This window comes from Dryobates pubescens, chromosome 2, assembly GCF_014839835.1.
Source record: "Dryobates pubescens isolate bDryPub1 chromosome 2, bDryPub1.pri, whole genome shotgun sequence".
In the NCBI taxonomy this organism is placed as follows: Eukaryota; Metazoa; Chordata; class Aves; order Piciformes; family Picidae; genus Dryobates; species Dryobates pubescens.
The window spans coordinates 25,849,383-25,870,102 of NC_071613.1; the positions used below are offsets into that span (position 1 = coordinate 25,849,383).

The window sequence follows — 20,720 nt, forward strand, 5'->3', positions numbered from 1 at the left end:
GGGGGCGTGTCTGGTCCCCTTCAGTCCCTCTGCACACCCTAGGGCCCCCCCAGCCATGCCCCTACACCCTGGGTACAGCCACACCCAGGCCAGTGCAGGGACCAGGGCAATGGGGTGGCCCTGACAAGGAGCCAGGTGTGCCCTTGGTGTGTGCGTGTTAAGTACGTGTGGTACCAAGGGCAGGCACTGCCGTCACCCTCCTTCCCCAGGCCACCTCTGCTGCACTCTAAGGGCCAAGGAGCAGCAAAGGTGGTTTGAATTGCTGTGGGCAAATCCAAGGTGCTAAGAAAAAAGAGAAAGAAAGAACAAAAGATAACTGTAACTAGCTTTTTATTATTGTATGGAAATTATTACCATAAAAGCTGTGCAAGTCACAAGGTCTCTATTTCTTACAGTCTACTGTATTTTTTGTAATTGATGCAATTTAAAGCCTGTAGATCTTTTTATTATTTTGTGTGTGTGTGTGTGTGTGCTGGTTGTGTCCCATCAACCATTTTCTAAAGGCACTGAATAAAGAAATGTTATCCTCTTGTAGCCTGGTTCCGAGCAACGATGGGGAGCTGGTGACTGGGAGACACCCCAGGACCCATCCATACCCATGTGTGGCACCTGGCGGTGGCAGCGGTGGGCATCCTGCCCCTGCTCTGCTTGTGTTTGTGGCTGGGGCAGGGGGGCACAACCCTGCCCCCATGGAGCAGAAAACGGGTCCCAGAAGGTTACGTCCTCATTGGGCCAGCACTGAGAACTGGTGACGGGACAGGAGACTGAGCACATGGTGGCGGCAATGTTCACGTACAGAAGAGAGACCCGGCCTCGGCAGTGACTGTGCCAGTGCTCAGGCTCACACAGCGCCGGCCTCCAGGCTCCTCTCCTGTGCCTGCGTGTCGGCAGGGAGCGGACACGGCTCCTTGGACAAGGCCAGCTCTGCTGGCTGCTTGTGGTGTCTGTGCCGGATGCCCACGACAACGGCCGCCAGCAGGTAGGCCACTGCCAGCAGCGTGAAGTAGCCAAAATACACATAAAACTGCGAGGGACAGGGAGAGAACAACACTTGCAGCCCTCCCTTCATCCCACACCATTAGGGGACCACCTCCATCCCAGGTGCCCCTCATCCTTACCTGGGGGTGCACGGACAAGCCCAAGCCCCTCTTGTCAGCCACGATGATGGTGATGATGGTCTTCAGCACAGTGGAGAAGAAAGTGTTGACCCCAAAGACCAGTGCACAGAGCTCTTTGGAGAGTGAAGTAGCAATCTGGAAACTGGGAGAGAAGGGGGCACCAGTGAACCCATGCCACCAGCAAGGCTGCTGGGGTGGGAGGTCTGCAGGGGCATCACGCACATGGCAATGGGCACCAGAAACTGGTAGGAGCCACGGAAGAGGACGTAGGCAGCATAGCACAGCCAGATGTTGCTGGTGGTGGTCATGAGCAGGAGCAGCCCAGCCTGGAAAGCTGTCACCACCCCGATCACCAGCTCCGACCACAGCGTCCAGCGGATCTTCACATAGCCAGCTGCAAAGGAGGCACCAGCCCCTGAAGAGGGGATGAAGGATGCTGTGAGCATCTCACCAGCATGGCAGCACCTTACATCCCCCAACCTAGTGATGGTCATCTTATCTCCTCCCATCAGCATTACAAAACCACCCTTGCATTCCCCAAAATGCTGTAAGGACTGAAAATCCCGGGGAGGCAGATGAATGGGGATCTCCCTCTGCATCCTGGTATCCCTACCCATTCCTGGGGCCACAGCAGGATGGGGTTGTCTCCCTGCATCCTTGGTGTCTCTAACCCAGGTGACCATACCCAGCAGTGTGGAGGCAGCATCCACTCCTCCATTGTACACCCGGCAGTTGTCCATGGCAGGGTAGATCTCGTTCCAGAGGATCTGCACGTAGTACAGCATCAGGTAGTAACCAGCTGAGTTGAAGACCCACCACAAAGACCAGAGACGGAGCTGGGGTTGCCTGATCAGAGTTCCCACTTCCCGCAGCATACGGCAGAGTGCTGCCTCTCGCCAGTCTCCTCTCCTGCTGCCACTGTCCCCCTCGGCCATCTTGTCCAGTTCATCGGGTGCAGCCCCATCTCCAGCCCCTTTGGGACGGTTGAAGAACAGGCTACGCCGGGGACGCTCGAGGAAGAGGGTGAGGATGAGGCCAAAGCTGACGAAGCCCAATGACACATAGTTGAGGGTGAGGAAGGGGATGTCACCCAGGGTGACACAGAGCTGGCCCAGCATGGAGCTGGTGAAGACGCCTAGGAGAACAGAGGAGCGGGAGTAGCTGGCCATACGCTGATAGCGGGATGGGGTGACAAGGGAGAAGATGTAGGAGGAGTAGGCAATGCGGGCGGCCATGGTGACACCATAGAAGAACTCCATCAGCTGCATGGCCAGGATAGAGGTGCCAAACACCAGCAGCAGCCAGATGGAGATATGGCTCAGGCTCTGCAGCACCAGCACTGGCTTGTAGCGCAGGTAGTCTGTCAGCAAGAAGATGGGCACCAGCATGGCCATGTAGGAGTAGGTCAGCACCGGCGTGATCACATTAGTCACCTGCCATGGGTGCAAGGAGGGACTGAGCATGGAGCACAGCCCTGGGAGAGGCCCCTAGCCCAGAGGAGTACAGTTAGGGTGGGTAGCAGCTGCTGGTCCCCCATCACAGCATGTCCGCAGGGAGGAATGTGGCCTGCATCATGCTCAGCCAGGGGCCTGGCTGAGCCTTGGCCCCCTCCTGTGAAGGGAATGCAGCATTCCCACGGATGCAGCAGCCTGTTGGGACCAGGGCCAGCAACCCTTGGTCAGACGACAATGACATGTGACCCCTCCTTCTCTAACCCCATCACTGCCAGAAGCACGGTGGTGCCCAGCACTGTGCCCCACACTGCACCATGACAATAGGGGAAGGTCTCCTATAGGATGGGATGGGGCTTCTTCCAGTCCAGCATCTTCCTGCCATCCCACTGACTGCCCAGGCCCTGGGTAAAGGCCAGACACCCCCTGCCCTGCCAAATCATTGGCAGCCTGGGCACAATGTCTCATACCAGAGAACGCCAAGCCTGGCATTTAGGGGACAGGGTGACCTCACAGCCCAGCAAGACGTGCTGCCAGATGGACACATACCACACCACCTTCTCCCCACCAAAGAAAAGCACCACCATGCAGCACCACATGCTGCCTTGCCCGGGACACAACATGCCTGCACCCCTCCATGCCCAGAACTCCATGCCAAGGGACTACAGAAGGATGTTCTGGCCAGCCCCAGAGTGGTGATTGTGTCCAGAAAGGGAGGCCCTGTGGGGAATAGGCTCCCTGTGGCTCACCTCGGCCGGCGTGAAGTTCTTGTCATTCCCCAGGAGATAGGGGGTGATGAAGCTCTCCCCAGGCCGGATCTGTGTCATGAAGCCATAGAAGCAGAGGTAGAAGACTTGCAATTTCCAGCGGTGGTCCGGCACTGTCTCTGATGCCCCCTTTTTGGTGTCATCGTCGCTCTTCACCATGGCTGGGCTGTCCTGGGCTGCTCTGCAGAGGGCCGGCGGCGTTACCCCAGGCACTGTCAGCTAGGCGGACTTTGCCGGGCCAGGCAGCCCCTCTCTGACGGCAAGCGGTCTCCAGCGCATCGAAAGCCACGTTGCTGTAGTTTCTGAGGAGAAAGCAGCGTTTGGCACTGGTTCAAATTCCTCCATAATCACAAGGCAAATAAATAAGCATTACCTTCTCCCCAGGACATGTTCTTACAAGAAGAAAAGCAGCTGCATGTCTTGCTGTGCAAAAGCCAGGGGGGTGCATTTCAGGCAGCATTTGTAAATCACACATAAAAGAGCCTGGATGCACAAAGCACCTGGGTCTGTGGTCAGGCATCCTCAGCTTCCAACAACTCCTTCTTAAAGAGCTGGAAGGGTTTTACCCCCTCCATAAAGTGAGACTTCCCTCTGAGCCAAGTAACTCCACTGCAGACCTGGAGGAAGAGGGGCAAGATGCCCTGCTCCAGGGATGGGGGAGACAGCAGGAGCTGCGGGCACCACTCTGGTTGTGAAAGCAAGTTAATGTGAACACAGAGCACAGGGCTGCCCATGTTATACATTAGCTGAGCTGCAGGCAAGTGGCTGCCCCTCAGCTCTCCCCCAGCCAGTCACAGTGTTCAGGTGGCATTGCCTAGGCTGGGGAGAACGCAAAATGCCATGAGGTTCACAGTCCAGAGAGGGATTAAATGCTCAGATCCTGAGGTTAGGCTGCAGGAAAGCTGGCCACATTGAAAAGGCCTGATTAGCAGTCACGGGATGAGGGAGGGTGAGGGTAAGGGAGAAGTCCTGGCCTGGGTGTTCTCCCAGTGCTCCCCATTCCCCTGATAAGTCACCAACACTGCTTTTCAAGCCATAAAAAATCCACATGTGCCAATCCATGTTGTGGGAGCAAAGTCTACACACGTGATTGTCCTTCCAATTGTAAACCAACTGAGTCTTTCCCAGTCTGTGCCCCTTGCTGACATCCTGCATGGTGAGACTGCGGAGCTCACCTCTGAAGAGCGATGCCCCCCCCCCACCCCTGCCACAGGTAACAAGTGGCTAACAAGCAAATGAGCCAGTGCCAGTGCTGGCACGGGAAAGACAGCTGAGATTGAGACCAAAAGCAGCAGCAGGAAACAGGGTGCCCATGTGCCCCAAAGAGGACTCACTGGTCCAGTGGCATTCCCATGGGCATCCCTCTCCAAGAGCCATGTGGTCTAGAGCACACAGCTGGGCAAATAGCCCCTACCTCTTAAACAGTCCACTAAAGAGCAGGGTTAGGGATACAGTGCTCACTTACTGCCAGCCACCTATCACCCAGAGTGGGTGCCAGCTTGGGCAGTAGATGAAGCAGTGGCGTCCCCCCTCCCCCTCACTGTGCCAGAAAGGGCAAGGGGCAAGGAGCAGGGGCTAAACTCCTCCCATTGCCTATCCCAGCACTGTGCTGTGCCTGTCCAGAAACCACTGCCTGGACTATGCCACCAGTGCCTGGACTACGCCCTGTGTCCCATTTATCCCTGAGACAAGCAACCGGCATCTCCAGCAGCGGCTCCCTGCGGGGCAGCCTCTTACCACGCGTGTCAGGATCCCAAACCTCCTCCAAGCCTGTTTTTGAAATAGATGCTAGCCATTTTCTTTCATATCCACCCTGGATGGACACACTTGCTTGTCCCTGGCCCTAAGGAAACTGCTCAAGATGCAGCTGTCTCGATGCCACCGTCCCCAGGAGCACCAGGCTCCTAACTCCCAACTCATGTGTCCCCCACACACGCAGGGAACGTGAACCTGCTTATCGCCACGTTATCGTGGTGTGACCTTGACGAGGGATCACTGTCAGGCTGTGCATTTGTCAGCCCAGGGCTACGGGCGATGCGGGCAGTCGAGCTCAGGCACAGCCACACCGGGAGCCACTGTCACCTCGGCTGGAAGGGACAGGATAGCCTGGGAATGGGATCGGGGGGCTGCTCTCTCCATAGCCACATGGTGGCACAGAAATGACACTGACAAAGCACGACAAGAAATTTTGTGGGGAGGCACCGAGCAGGCAAGGCATGGGGGTCTGCGAGTCCCTGGGTCGCTATCCGCACAAAGGGAAGATCCCCAACATACACCCTCGCCCACCATGTGGGCACCTATCCGCCTGCCCCTTCGGCACCCAAGAGACAGGTGCTGCAGCGTGGGTGGTTTGAGGGCACCCTCATCCCCGGCACCCCGGAGCCCCGCGGCCCGGGCCGTACCTGGGGAGCGGCGAGCATGGGGCCGGCGGGCCGCCCCCGCCTGGCTTCAGTCGGAAGGTCGCGGGCCTCCCCGCTACCCGGCAGCCGCCGGAGCCGGATCCGCAGCAAGCCGCGGAGCAGACGGATAGGGGGGCCCTCGGGAAATGTAGTCGTGCCCCACGTGCGTGGCGGCACGGGGACTACAAGCTCCACAGTGCAGCGGGCGGGAGGAAGGGGAGGAGGCAGAGGAAAAGGAAGAGGCGAAAAGGGGGCGCTGTTACCCCCAGGGCAAAGAACAGCTGATCGCCTCTGCTTATGTGTCCGAGAAGGGAGAGGACTGTTCGCGCCCCCTCCCCCCCCCCCCCCCCCCCAGCCCCTCCCAAAGCATCGCCTCCGCATCCTGCCCGCCCAGCATCCGGTAGGGAAGGAAGGGCGAACCCCCCCTTTTCTGGCTCCTCCCCGCTCACCGGCCGTGGCCTCTGGGGTGCGGGCGCCTCATCTCGTCCTACTGGCTCGGCAGCCCACCCCGGAGAGAGGCTGCTCGCCGCCTTGGCTCCCCTTCCCAGTGATTTAACACCTCTCCTGCCTGCTCCGTGCTGCTTGGTTTTATTTCTGATCCCCGTTATTCACAGGGGGGAAATTTTGTTCCAGCCGAGGCTGTGCTGCATCCCAGAGGGTCCTGGACGTGCCCCTGCCTGCCGGGCTCGCAGCAGAATTGCCGAAACCCTTCTCCCTGGCACAGCCCGGCAGCAGCCTCACCCCCACCCACCCCCATGTGCACTTATGCGGGGAGACCCAAACATCAGGACAAGGGGGACTGCACCAGTCCTGGAGGCAAGACCATCTTTAGAGGCAAACTAAGTGGAGGTGGAGATCCTCGAGGATTGGGCCCTGGGACTGGTGCCCCCATCTCCCGGGAGATGACTCATCTTGTGAGGGCATCTCTCCCCACCCTTTTCTCCTGCTTTTCCAGCACTTTACTCTGCCAGAAGCAAATGCAATCTGACAGGGCTTGGCTACTCTGCTGAAATATTTATATGTTCTTGCCTGAAAGCGCAGCAGTGGAATCCTAGATGTCCAGGGATCATCACACCCACCCTCCCAGGGCTATGAAAAGTTCACACACCCCAATCTAGGCTCCTCCCACCCAGGGGCCTTCTGCCCCATTGAGACCTCCAACACCTACACAAAGATGCTCATCACCAAACCACCACAGTGGGGGCTGAACCAGCATTTATTTCACTTAGGGTTTTATCCTTTTCTTAGCCAGATAGAGCCATTGTGTGTTACTTACATGAGGGACATTCTGGGTCCTTTCTTTAATGGCAGTGTATTTGTTCCTCAAAGCAGTTTCATCCATGAGGAGAATATGAGCATAGATTTGGTGCTGTAGAAGGAGCTGGCTCATGTCCTTTCCCAGGCAGGTGTTGGTCCTGGGGGAGACGGCAAGACCATAGCAAACATGTCTGAAGGCTCCCCCTAATCACCATGTACCTCTCCCAGGCAGGGGCACAGCCCTTGAAGGGACCCTTCTCTCTGTTCCTTGGCAGTGTCAGTGTCCTATCGGCATGTGCAGCAAGACCTGGGCATGGGAGTACTCCAGGGTGTGGGCCTGGGTTGAATGCTGTGCACCCCAGGAAAACCAACACCCTGAGGCACTGGTGGGCCTTAATGACCTTGAATAGTCAGCCTGAGTAGCATCACCTGCTACTTCCCACCTCCACCCCAGTGTGCATCCCTTGGCAAGATGATGTTACCTGAACCACACATCACTGGTCAGATTTCCCCCAGCCTGGGATAGCAAGGACTGGGATGGTAGATGTGTTTGTGTAGAGGGCAGGGTGCTGACAGCACTGGGCACCTCAGCTTCCTGTCAAACAGCTCTCATCATGGGGGCAGACCCCCAGGGCTGAAGGCTGGCTTCCACTGGTGCCTGGCTGCTGGTGCTTCAGACTGGAACTGGGATTTGGCTGCAGCATGAAAAGATGGAGCTGGGGCAGGAGCTGGAGCAGAGCAGGAGCCAGGGCTAGGGCAGGGGCTAGATGGGGACAGGGCAGGTTTGGGAGCAGGAACAGTAGCAGGGGCTGTAGGAGAGGAGAGGCAGGGCAGGGACTGGGTAGGGACAAGGGCAGGAGGAGGGACTGGGTTGGGGCAGGAGCTTGGAAGGGGGTTGGGGCAGGGGCAGGGGCAAGAGGAGGGACTGGGTTGGGGCAGGAGCTGGGAAGGGGTTTGGGACAGGGGCAGAGCAGTTTTAGGGGTAGAACCAAGGTCTGATTCTGGCACTGGGGAAGGGGCAGGACAGGGAAAGGGCAGAAACTAGGGCTGGGGCAGGGCTTGGACCAGGGCTGGGAAATGGGCGTAGGAGTGTGGCCAGGAGTACGGGCTGAGGCAGGAGTAGGAGTCGGAGACATGGCAGGGACAATGGTCGGAGTAGGAGACCGGCTGGGGACAGGCTTTGGAGCAGGGGCAAGAACAGAGGGTAGGGCAGGCCAGAGAACCGCTGGGGTAGGGGCGGGGCGGAGGGGCCGGGTAGAGCCGGGGGCTGGGCAGAGCCGGGGGCCGGGCAGGACCGGGCGGGGCCGGGTAGGGCTGGGGGGGCCAGGCCGGGCGCACCCGCTCGGCTCCGCTGCCGACTCCCGGGGAGCAAGTCCCGCCGTGTCCCCCCCGGCCCCAAACTCCGCCGCTCCCCTCCTGGCAAGCCCTGCCTGCCCTTTCCCGGTCCCTCCCAGCTCCGCGCAGCCTGGCCCTCCGTCGCTCCGTCCGTCCGTCCGTCCGTCCGGGGGCAGGTAGGGATTTGCCTTCCCTGGGGCGTTGTTTTTTGGGCGGGGGCGGGCTCGGGCTCGGGCTCGGGCTCGGGGAGGGAACCAGGACGGAGATGCTGGTGCCGGTGCTGGAGTGCCACCGCTCGCCCCGCTCCGTTCCTGGGACGGTAAGGGGTCCCCCACGTGGGGACCCGGGTGGGGTATAGGACATACACACAGCCTCCTGGGCGAAGATGCAGCTCCCGGTGCGGCATCACTCCAGGGACCAGCCTGCGAGTGGGAAGTGAGCACCTTCCAAACCCAGGGAGGCACCACAGTGGGATGGGTGCCCCGTATCCCCATCCCGGGAGCGGGAAGTGAGCAATCCCCAAACCCAGAGTGGCACTACGGAGCGGTAGATCCCCCATATTCCCACCCCGAAAGGCTTCCCCCTACACCCTGCCACCTTCCCGGGTGTGCATCTCTGCGACGCTGCCGAGAGTTTTCTGTCCCCGACTCCCAGCCCAGGATGCTGCTTGGCTCGGTAGGGGCTGTCCTCTAAGGAGACATGCTCTAAAATGTGGTCCTGGTGGGCCTGGCCCACAAGTGGGGGTCCCCAAGGGAGTTGGCTTGCCAAGTCTCCTGTTCACTGCTGCAGGGGACAGATGATGGCAAGGACATTGCACTAAGGAGCCCTCTTTACTGGGGGTTGGGTGGTGGCTTTTGGGTACACGCATCCTATGGAGGTTGTTTCTGAGCCTGAGCTCTGGGCATGCCATGCACTAAACACCCACTGAGCAGCTCATTGATGCAGCCAGTCGGGGCAGGTGCAACCCCAGCCCCAATGCTGGGGGGAGAAGGGGTAGTCAAGGCCTCGCTTCTGGACCACAGCTTCCCCCACAGCTGGGCAAATCATCCTTGGAAGCCCATTTCCCCAGCTGGGACCTTTCTGTCTTTCCTCCAAAACTGTGATAGTTCATCAGCATGTGTCTCAAGGGGTCCTAGGGTACCCTGCGCTGGGGTTGCTTCCAGCTCCCCATTGGAGCTCATCACATGGAGCTGGATTAAGAGGGCTAGGTTTATTTGGGTATTGCTCCAGACAGCAAAGCAGCATTTATTTCCCAGCAATGTCTTGTGAGGCCTGATGACCTGTCCTGGGGAGGGAGAAACCCATGCTGAGCTCCCCACAGCCTTGAGCAGCATCCTGGAATGGCCACTCCACTGCAGAGCATCCCCACCCTAGTGCAAATGCTGCATGGCCCCCTGGGAACAGTGCAGAGCCCTGTGCTGCAGGGCATCCTCACCTGGATTGTGGCATGGTGAGCTAGGGACAGATGAGGCAGCTCAGAGCTGTGATGCTCCAGGGTCTCCTACAGTGCTGGGAGTGTGGTGCAAAGCCTGGTACTGAGGCTGCATGGCATGCTGCAGATGTCCCAAGCTCTCCCACCCTGGAGTCATGGATGGGGCATGCTCTACATCCTTGTGAGATGAGAAAGCACCTGCGTATCCTGAGGGATGCAGTAGCAAGGGAATGTGTGGTCCTGGGTGGAAATGACCAGGACACTGCTTTGTGCCAAGGTCTTTGTGGGGCAGGGCAGTGGACAGAGGTTGCATAGCAGCATCTAGTGCAGACTGGATCCAGCTGTAAGCAAGCAGCATGGGGATGGATGGAGAGCCCTATGAGAAGAGAAAAAGGCACCCAAAATCTCTATTATCTATTCCATGCTTTCTAGGGCCATTTCCATAGCAGCCTCTGGTAGGATGCAAGTGAGAAACCTCTGTGTGATTTCACTTTAAATGATGGCCAGGGAGGTGTAGCTCTGCCCTGAAATTCAGGGCAGGCCCATGCAGGTGCCAAAACCACTGCCAGACCCTGCTGGGGAGGTGCTGCCTGAGCCTCGGTGGGGGGGTCGGTGAGGTTGGTGGGGCTGCAGCTCCCACCCAGGTTAGTGAGTATCAATGTAACCTCTGCCTCCTTTCGCTCCTCTTTGCAATGGCCCCAGGAGAGCATGGGCTTGTTTTGAGGCTAGAGCTGGTTCTCGCCCACCTGCTTGAAATGCCTGCACAGTGCACCTGGGGTGCCTCACACAGGGCAGAGCCTGCTGGATAGGCCGCTTCTCCATGCTGGTAATTGGAATGAGAACATCACTAAGATACAGCCAGCATTTTGCATGCTGTCCACTGGCTGTCCTTCCCCACACTCCAAGTATGCTGGAGGACAGTGTTGGTGTCCCCAGGGTAGACCCTTTACTCCCAGTCCTTGTGCAGTGATACTTGGGGCAGGGATGGGGACATTCTTCCTCTTTCTGCCCTGTCCTGGCACATCAAAGGCAGTGGCCACTGACATGGCCCTGGGTTGAGGCTCTCACCTTTCCAAGCTGCTGGAATAGGTCCACTTTTTGTCAGAATTGCCTGCTGGGAAAACTCAAAGACGAAAAACTTCTTAAACACAGAAAGTTCCTTCTTTGAGTATCCTCAAGGGTACCGTCCCCAAGGATTTCTGTTGAGCAGGGAACACGGGGCTTACCAATGGACAGGTTCCCTCCATTTTGGGGAAAGCTCACCAAGACTCAGCACATCAGTTGGTGGGAGACCCTTACAGGAGCTGTGGGAGATTGGTGACTTATCTAAATGGGACTGCAAACCCAAATCTTTCCTCTAAAAATGACGGAACAAAGCACTTTGAATTTTCCACCTTCTTTCTTCAGTTGCTTCTTTCCTTTGCTGAATCAGAAACTCTGACTGTTTAGGCAGGCACAGAAGAGAAATACCATTTCCCAGCTTGGGGGGGAATGTGTTTCCAGCCCCTTTGGTGGGCATATGTGGTGGGGAAACCCAGCATCAACTGGAGGAGGAAAAAGAGAGTCCACCTGCAAGGGCAACCAGCAGGGCTCTCCCAGGAAAGGATTCATTCTGAGGCTCCAGATCTGGTATCCTATTGCTGTCTGCTTTGGGTAAAAGCTTTTCTGGCTCTGTTTCAAGGGCAGCACCGGAGGATGACTCATGCATCCCTGCCACCAAGGAGTAAGCCATCTTGTCCAGACTTTTCTAGCCAAGGTGATGGTTTCCTGAAAATCCAAGGGTTCAGTCTTCTAGCCACAGGGTTTGGAAAAAGCTGCTTCCCAGCAGTTCTAGGAGCTTGTTGATCGCAGGGAATTGGGGTGGTGGCATTTCTGGCATGGGTGCTGGGTGATGCTGAAGCGCTTGTATGGATGTCTTTGGGCACCTGCTATGGTGGGCACAGGGTGAAGGACACCACTCTTGGCTCAGGCTGGGAAAGGGGCAGGATCTTTTCTTAAAAGCTACTCAGCAGCAGTTCTGCAATGCATTTGGAATGGAAGTGACCTGCTGCTGCGAGTGGAGGTAGCAAATGCTCTGCTTATTCCTGACATTAGGGGTTGAGCTGCTGCTCGTGGAAGGGTTTCTCATCTGGGATGTGTTGCTTTGCTATGTGCATGTTTTGAAGCTCCCTGCAATGTGTTCATAGTGAGCACTGCATGAACATCAGACTCAAGGAAACAGTGAACCACAAACAGTGTGGGTCTCGCAGGGCTGCTAGAGGTCGCTGCCTGGACACCTTGAAATCTGCCTTGTGCAAACTCACCATGATGTGGGATCTGGCTCCTCTACAACATGGTTGCACATCTCTGACTGCACTCACATTTGCTCCATCACTTTTGTGAGAATTTTGGGGGGGGTTGCCACTGCCTTGCATTGCATCTGGATGTGTTGTTTGAAGGATGTATTGACTTTGGTGCAGCCTGCCTCTCGTCCCTTTTGTTTGCAGGGCAAGAGCCACCTGGCTGGCTGCACCATCCTCTTCTCAGTGCTGCCAGATACACTTCCAAGTTGCGGTGTGCAGGGAACTGGCCTCGGGGTTAAGGCGGCAGGAATGGCCCTGACACAGGTCCAGGGCTGCCCAGGGGACTCCAGGCATGATGGTGGTGTTCCTCCCCAGCTGGTGGTGAGGCTGGGCCAGACCAGCTTCATGATGCCAAGGGGTGTTGTGCTCCATCCCCCTCATGCCCAGGTGATGTTAGGAAATGGGATGATCTATGGTCAGGTCCCTGCTGCCCATTGTCCCCCATAAAAATGGGGACTTTTGTTAATGGTAGTGGATGAGGCCATCTAGGTTTCTGTGACTGAAGTGAACATCTCCCTTTTGTGTGTTTTGGAAGAGTTCTGAGGAGAGCCCCTTCCAGTGTGCAGGTGAAAAACAGAAGGCTTAGAAAAAGTTTGGAGATTTCAAGGTGAAATTATTTCATGCCAGGCAGCCTAATCCATCTCTGGAGTGACCCTGCTTGGGGCAGGAGCTGTACCAGAGACCAGAGATACTCACAGCCTGACTTGCTCTGTGCCTCTGGCCTTCACAGTCTCAAGCTGCACCAGGGGAGGTTTAGGCTGGAGGTTAGGAAGAAGTTCTACACAGAGAGAGTGATTACCCATTGGAATGTGCTGCCCAAGGAGGTGGTGGAGTCACCATCACTGGAGGTGTTCAGGAGGAGACTTGATGGGGTGCTTGGTTGCATGGTTTAGTTGATTAGGTGGTGTTGGATGATAGGTTGGACACGATGATCTTGAAAGTCTCTTCCAACCTGGCTTATTCTATTCTATTCTATTCTATTCTATTCTATTCTATTCTATTCTATTCTACTCTACTCTATTCTACTCTACTCTATTCTATTCTATTCCATTCCATTCCATTCCATTCCATTCCATTCCATTCCATTCCATTCCATTCCATTCCTTCAAATATGGAAATAATTGACTCCTTAAAGGCCTCTATTTGGCTGATAACATGAAAGCAATGTTTTTGGGAGCTGTAGAGAAGAGGCCCAGGGTATCTGGAATGAAGCCCACCCCTGTGATGGTGCAGCTCCATGGACCAGGTGAGATTCGCTGCTGTGGTTGCCCATGGCCACTGCATTAAATGCACCTTGGGAAGCTGCAAAGTCCAAACTCAGTGGGAAAAATCCATACATTTCTGACATCTCATAGCTTTGGGGAAGATGCTCCTGATTTGGCTATGTTGTATGCTTTCTGTCATGGAAGGAGGGTGCCGTGGGGATGCCCAGGGTGGGCTTCCTGCATTTGTGCAGGGCAAGGGATCGTGCAGGTACACAAGGCTCTTGTGGAGTGGATGGTGAGTGCATGGCAAGGTGCAGAGGATCAACCTTGTGGCATCACTGGAGTTTTTAGTGTCTGGTGAAAAATTCACCTAGGGAGTGCTCTTCAGGCACCTTGCTGGTCTGGACACCTCTGTTATTCAGCTTCTGGGGGATTTTGCACAGTGCATGGCAAGAGATAGGTAAGTGGGAGACCTGAAGTTACAGCCTGGGTGGCTCTGGTCCCCAGGGACACAAACCAGTAGCTCACCCTCTAACTCCTGGGACCTTTCCTTGCATGTAAGCTCTGTGCAGGAGCTCAGTCTCCCCCGTCGAGCAGCAGAAGCCACGCTCATGCTTGTTACACCTCAGCCAGGGTCTCACTGGGCTCTGTCAGCTATGCTCCTCCACCCAAAGGCCAGGGTGCAAACTGTGCCCAGATGCCACATGTCCCAGTCTGAATGGTCTCCATCCTTGCCTTGAATTCCAGCCTTCTCCTTTCAATAGTTTCTGAGAGCTGACATGCCAGTTGTCAGCAGCTCTCTCTGCTGCAGCTACAAAAGCCCCCAGAGTTTTCTGAGCAGAACTGGCAATATCTGGTGAGATGTTTCTCCCTTTCAAGCATGCAGGAATAGTTTTGCCAGCCCTTAAGGAACGGAAGAGCCACAGCTATAGAGGGTGGAAGAAACAAAACAACCCAGAATCATGGAGGATGGCCCCAGATTTGCTGACCTCACTCTGGTTTGCCTCTGGAGCCAAAAATTAATTGGCATGAGGTGGGCTTGGCCATGGGTGATGTCCTGTGAAGCTGCTGGTGGAATCTACTGCTATGGCTTGGCTGTGGCACTTTGACATCAGCATGTTACATCACTCCTAATCCTTTTAATGATGCCTAGGTTTTGGTAAGGGCATGTTTGGCTCTCCAGATCCCATCCTAAGCACCTAAACTAGCCCACTCCAATCAACCTAATCGCTCCCCTTCCTGTGGCTTCTACTGTGGATAGTCCATCTCATCCCAGTGGCTGCTCCTAAGGCTTCCTAAGCTTGCCAAGGACTTCTCATGTGCAGTGAAGCCTCCGCCTTTCATGGATGTGGAGCACTCTGGAAGTTTTAAAAACTCATCAGGTGTGGTTTTCCCCAGGGAGACACCAGCTGCCATGTCTCCCTGGGTAGGACATTTACCGTGTAGCTTACTGTCACCTAAGTGAAATGTCTCCTTGTGCCAAAAGCAGGTTGCAGCTGACTGCCCAAACCCTCAGTGCTGCCTCCTCCACCTTCAGGGATGCTGAGGACCCTCTGGACATGCTGGATGCTGCTGCCATTTACCAGAAGAGGGAGGAAAAGGTGAAATGCCAAGCTTCCCCCCCTCACCAACCAATTTGTCCTCTAGGAGATTAGTTCTCTTCCCTGGCTTATGGAGGGATTTGTGGCTGCTCCATCTGCTTGAGCCCAGCAGGTCAGTGGGTGCTGGGGTGGAGCAGCCAGAGCCCAGATGCTATCTCACTCACAGGCATCCCAGGCAAAGCCACTACTGGGTTTGTGCCTTAGGTTGAGCATTGCTGGATATATCTGTTGGAAAGGAGCAAAGAATCCCGTGAAGATAGGTGGGTGAAAATCTTGCTTGCAATGTGGTTCAGATTCAAGGGTGGGTTTTGATGGAGCTGGTGAAAACAGAGCAATGGCAAGTTTTTCAAGGCTGTTGTCAGCTGCTAGAAGGCCTTGAGGGTGCTCAGGCCCAGGATAGTCCAGAGGAGATGATTGCCCTGTAACCTACTTGGACTTTGGGAAAGCAGGCAGGCCTGTGGGAAGAAAAGCATGTCTAAAGCATGTCTCTGCAGGCTTTCCCAGGTGGGTGCACAAAGTGCCTGCCAGGGCTTTGGGGCTAACTGGGGGGAGTTTGCTGGCTCACAAGTGTTTTTAGACAATTTTCCAGAGCAGAAATCTGGGAGGTGGTAGGGGGTTGTGGGGCTCTCCTTTCTCCCGCTCTGTCGCTCCCGTCTCATCACCAGGCACTAGCTGAAGGTGGTGGGTAGCAAAGAGGCTAGAGGTAAATTAGGGAAGAGCTGATGACAAATGGGCTTATGGAGGTTGGATTTATAGGGACTGACTGAACTAGGTTTGTGGAAGTGGCAGGGGGGGCTGCTGGGTGATGCTGAAGGCTTGGGCTTTGCTGAGTGTCATCCTGCTCTTAGGCTGAGAGGACTGTGGGACTCGGGAACCTTTGATCATGCTTGAATCCTGGTTGAGAGCAGGTCTCATGTGCTGCTGGACCCAAGGACATGTTCCCTTCTTGTTGCTGCCTTTTCAGCAGGCAAGGGGCTGTGTGGTACCCCACCAGAGTCCCCCAGGGATGCTGCTGGTGTGGCAGCTCTCAGAAAACACTGGTTTCTCTTCTAGCATGACAGAAAATCACAAAGAGGGCAGCTCTAGCCAGCAGAGACGAGATGCTGAGACACCAACGTCATCCCTGTCCAGCTCACCTACTGTTCTGGAGCCCGGTGTGGGGACCAGTTTCAGCCTCCTGCCTCTGTTCTCCTTCCCTTGCCTTCTTGCCAGGAGTACCAATGGAGGCTGCCAGGTGTCAGCTTGGAAATCTTTTAACTTCACCTCATCTCCCCAAATGGACAATGTCTCTGCTCATTAGGTACCCACCCAGGGGGCAGATGTCAGCTCTGCTCATGGCTTTTCTCAGCTCATCTCTGCTGAGACTCTTGACGGCTTCGGAGCGCTCAGGTCCCATCACGTCATGCTGGCTCCTGCCTGCAGGGCTGCCCTCTCTGCCTGCCCAGCAGCCATGCCAACCCAGTGGCAGCTCACCTACCACCTCTCCACTTCGGGCTCACCACCTCCCCCTCTTGAGGACTAGGATTTTGAAGGATGTTTTATTAAAAGGCTGGAAAATAGCTGGCACCAGTGGCACACACATTGCGGGGGGGGTGTGTGTGTGTGCAGAGCTGGAATCGGTTTTCCTTGCCCAGGCAGTGCCTGGGAGGAGAAGCCATCTCTGAAGTCTGCCCTTTGAGGCTGATGCGTCCCGACAGCTTGTTCACTGGGACATTAAAATCATTGCCTCTATCTGCGCAAAACACCCAGTAAGGCGGATGACGGGAACACAGGTCAGGGGAGGATTGTTCTCTCCCCTGCACCACGAGCAGCAGCACCAAAACCCTCGAGCAGCAGAACAAAGCAGATCCCAGCGGCACAGGGGCTGCTGCACCCTGACTGGATGGGAGTGGGATCCCCTCCAACACAAAGGGGGCCAGCAGCCTTGGGGCGACAGTGCAGATGGAAGCATCTTGCTTATATTTCCATCTGCAACATGTACCAGGGATTTGGTGACGGGGGGAGAACATCCACATCCCATCCCGTCCTGTCATCTGCTGCATCTCTCACCAGCTGCACAGCATGTTTTCCCAAAGAGCTTGAGTTTTCCATAGGGATCACAACAAAGCAAGAGTAATCTGCAAGCTCTCTGTACTGATTGCAGACCTTGGGCCTCACTCAGGTGCCCCATGGCCTCAAACACAGGGCCAAGCAATATGTCCTTGGAGCCCTAAGAGCCAAGCCCTCAGAAGTGAAGGAAAGCTGAAGTCCAGTTTGGCTGGCTGTGCTTACAAGAGGTGCAGGCTGGGTGCTGGAGCAGGTTTGTTTGTGTGTTTTGTTTGGGGTTTTTTTTGGGGTGGGAGTGGTATGTAGTAGGTGATATGGGAAGGCCTGCTAGTACCTGGGACAGTGGCACAGGACAGTGTGCCTGGCTCCTGTGAGGGTTACTTCTGCATCTCCAACCGAGAGCAAGTGCAGAGATGGGGAGGCTCTGGGAAGGGCTGCTGAAAATCTGCATTTGCCTGAGCAACCTTTGCTTTGAGGGGTGCTTTAAATTGGTTCCTGGTGTGAGCGTGTTGGTTTGGGCTGGCAGCAGGGCAGCATGTGAGCTGGAGTTCTCTGCAACCAGAAGCAACCCCTATGCCTTGTGTGCTGGGTGGTCATCACAGCTCCATGGTATCAGGCACAGGATCAGCTCACCTCCGAGTCTGGGAACAAGCAGAGAGCCATACACAGCTTGTTCACCTTTGCATTCTCTCTGCAGAGACCATTTGGCCCCATCTCCTTGATTGCCCCTTTATTCACTCAAAACTAAATATTGTGAACTTTTTGAGCCCTGTAGAGTGAACCCTAGTCCTTCAGTGCATGTAGGTGGCATTAAGCTGAGGGTGCTGTGGGCCTCTGTCAAATGAGTTGAAGATGCTGCAATGTCATAGCCTGCAAAGGCTGGCTTCTAGGGACACTGACTACATCAGTGCATTGGAAGTCACTGTATCCTCAGGTGCTTTTATCTGGGAGCAAGAGGTGTGATTTTGCTGGGATCTGGACACTTTTGCTGCTCTGTTGTTCACAAGTGTCTCCTTCAGCATCCTGAGTTACCAACACCTTGTGAGCATAGCTGACCAAATTTGTTAATGGGACCTAGTCCATGCGAGCCAGTGGGTGGGCAGGGATGAAGCCGTGCTCTGCGATGCCATGGATCAGGAGATAGCAAGCTTTTGATGCGATGAGCTTGCTGGTCTCTTTCTCACAGCAACAGTACATTTTTCACTCAAGAGGAACAACCAGGAAAATAAAATGACTCCTCTGTTTCTACTGTCAGAGCAGACACGGGGTCTAGGGGTTTCTGCTGTGCTGGAGAGAGGATTTGGGAGACAATGGTAAGTATGATAGTCTACCAGCAGACCAAAAAGTTTCTTGTCTGTAAGCTTATGATGCTGTCTTTTTAAAGACAGCTCTTGACTGCCTCACTTTGGTCACTGCTAAGCAAGATACCTGGGAACACAGCCAGCTGCTAGAGTCAGAGCCTCTTTGGTCATGGTGGTGCCACTAGATGGCTGTGCCTGGTCTTCTGGAAACAGCCCCACAGGAAGTGTTGGAGGATGCTTAAATCAGCTATGGTCAATCCATGCTTTGCAGTACCGAGGTTTCTGCCTGGAGGAAGCTTGAGGTACACTCAACCCTGCTGGAACTGAGGTTGCCCCTGACATGGCACCAGTCCTCAGAAATGCAGGTGTGTGCGTACCTGGAGGTGACCTGCACCTTAGTTGCAGAGAACGTGAGTTACATGGCTAGACAAGCGTGCAGCTCCATGGTTTGACTGACCTGTTCCTGTACACCTTGGTGGCTACAAGACATAGAAATAGTAGACTTTAAGATTGGCTTACAGTTCTATCTGCACCAAACATTTCAAGCAAGAAGCTCTACTGGCAGCAGGAGTTTATGTGCACGAGCGTGCTCATGGTGCACGGTGCAAGACCACAGGGTTGTGCTTGGGATCTTGCCATACAGCATGTTGGCGTAACACAACAAGAAGCGGAGCTGCTAGGAGACAGACCAATATTTGATTAAGAAAACTGCTGACAGATTCTTTAATGACGCATTTCCTGAGTGCTAAGCCATGTCTTGGGGTATACTCAGACCTATGACCTGCAACACAAATAAAAGTTTCTTTCGTCGTGTATTCTCAGGCTACATTGCTGTGGGTCACTGCTCTGCAACCACAGGGTCAGCAGGGAGGCAGGGTGCTCGTCTGGGGCTGGGATGGAGAGGCTTGTGCCTGCACTGATGAGAACAAGTGGGATTTCCTTGCAACCTCTCATCCTTCCAGCATCCTGAATCTTTGTCTGAGCCTTCTTGTCATAAGTATTTTGATTAAGCTGTTGCTGTGGTCAAGATTTTCCCTTCTTCTTCTCAGTATTGGAGTCAGTGACCAGAAGTTTGCACTGACTGGCATGGAAAAATTACCAAGGATGCCTCTGCTTGCAACTGGTTTGCCCTTGTTCTTCCTCATTCCCTGGGTTGCCTTTGGCCATGGCAGCAGTTCTGAGAGGATGCTTTTGTGGGTTCTTGAGTGGAAGTCCTGACTGGGCACCCTGGGGTGCTGAGATGTTGTGCTGTCTTCCAGGTCCTCCACTACTGACCCCCAGCCCTCTGCCCCACGAGATTCCTGACGTGCTCCTGTTGCCTCTCCAACGGTGAGTTGCAGTTTGGATTTTCCATATTTTCCTTTTTTTTTTTTTTTTTTACTATATCAATTTGTTTTACTTTTCTTCTTGCCTCTCTGTCTTTTGAGAATCCACAGGGAAGGACATTACCATTGTGACAGTTAGTGGGATTTAACATTCATTTTGCTTGTGTAGGCTCAGTGGAGAGTAGTGAAGCTCCTTAGAATCCACTCTGGGACACATCCTGCTTGCAGGTAACACCAGTTGGGGATGCAGTCGCTGCCTTGGAGCACATAGATGCCATTCAGAGACACATGTAAAGCATTGTAGGGAAAAAACATTAATTCTGAGGGTAGTTGGGTGCTGAGAGCCTGTCAAGTCTCCATCCTTGGAGGTTGTTCAAGACCCAAAGGGACACAGCCCTCGGCAGCTTGTTCTGATCTTAGTGCTGATGCTGCTGTAAGCGGCAGGCGGGACCAAAGACTGATGGACTCCTTCCCATGGCAGCAGCATGAGGCCCTCATGCTCAGGTTGCTGGGGGCGAGCAGAGTGGTTGCTGAGTCACTGGGGAGAGGAAGGTTTCCCTTACAACACACGAGTTACCCCATTATGTCAAAAGCAGCACCAAGTCCAAGCAATGAGTGGGGCCTGCAGCTGACCCACCCCCCTGCCCAAAGAAGATTTTGGGTGATGGAGAGGTTTTTCTGCCCTCTGGCACTGAGGTTATTAACAGCTCAGGCTGCTTGATTGATTGTATCGATGGGTAGTGCATGCCCCAGTTAACTTATTGGGAGCAGCAGCAAAAATAAAGCAGTAAAAATAACCCAACACCCCTGTTGCTGGAACGTGCTGGATTGTTTCCATTGTGCTTTGATTTGTGGGTGAAACTAACCCCTGGTTCCTGCCTGCCCCGTAGAGGTAGTTTCTGCAGCTGTACAGCTGGGCTGTGGTCATCTGGGGTCATGCCTTGGGGACCCTTTCCTCCACAGCCTAGCTCTTTGGATGACTTTCTGTACTTTGAGTTGTAGAATCATTTTGGTTGGAAAAGACCTTAAGGATTGTCAAGTCCAGCACTGGGGCAGGACCTGTCCAAATATGCTCTGAATATGGAGGAAAACAGGCAGGGTTCATAAACAACCTGGAAGTGATGCTCCCAATCGTTTCGTC

General features: G+C 54.8%; 2 protein-coding genes across 2 annotated transcripts; one reads left to right on the forward strand and one right to left on the reverse strand.

Annotated features, from left to right (window-relative positions):
- Positions 1–20: 20 nt before the first annotated feature.
- SLC19A1 (solute carrier family 19 member 1) lies at positions 21–4,047 on the reverse strand. The gene is made up of 5 exons (XM_054172238.1): positions 3,710–4,047; positions 3,319–3,638; positions 1,804–2,551; positions 1,341–1,533; positions 21–1,260 (listed from the first exon to the last, which is right to left on the reverse strand). The coding sequence occupies exons 2-5, from the start codon at positions 3,493–3,495 to the stop codon at positions 789–791; spliced, it is 1,590 nt and encodes a 529-aa protein (XP_054028213.1). The 5' UTR covers positions 3,496–3,638; positions 3,710–4,047; the 3' UTR covers positions 21–788.
- A 4,079-nt stretch (positions 4,048–8,126) lies between these two features.
- On the forward strand, positions 8,127–19,578 carry LOC128898512 (actin nucleation-promoting factor WAS-like). The gene is made up of 3 exons (XM_054172997.1): positions 8,127–8,503; positions 14,796–14,907; positions 19,304–19,578. Exons 1-3 carry the CDS (start codon positions 8,127–8,129, stop codon positions 19,316–19,318), a joined length of 504 nt encoding a protein of 167 aa, XP_054028972.1. The 3' UTR covers positions 19,319–19,578.
- The last annotated feature ends 1,142 nt before the right edge of the window (positions 19,579–20,720 follow it).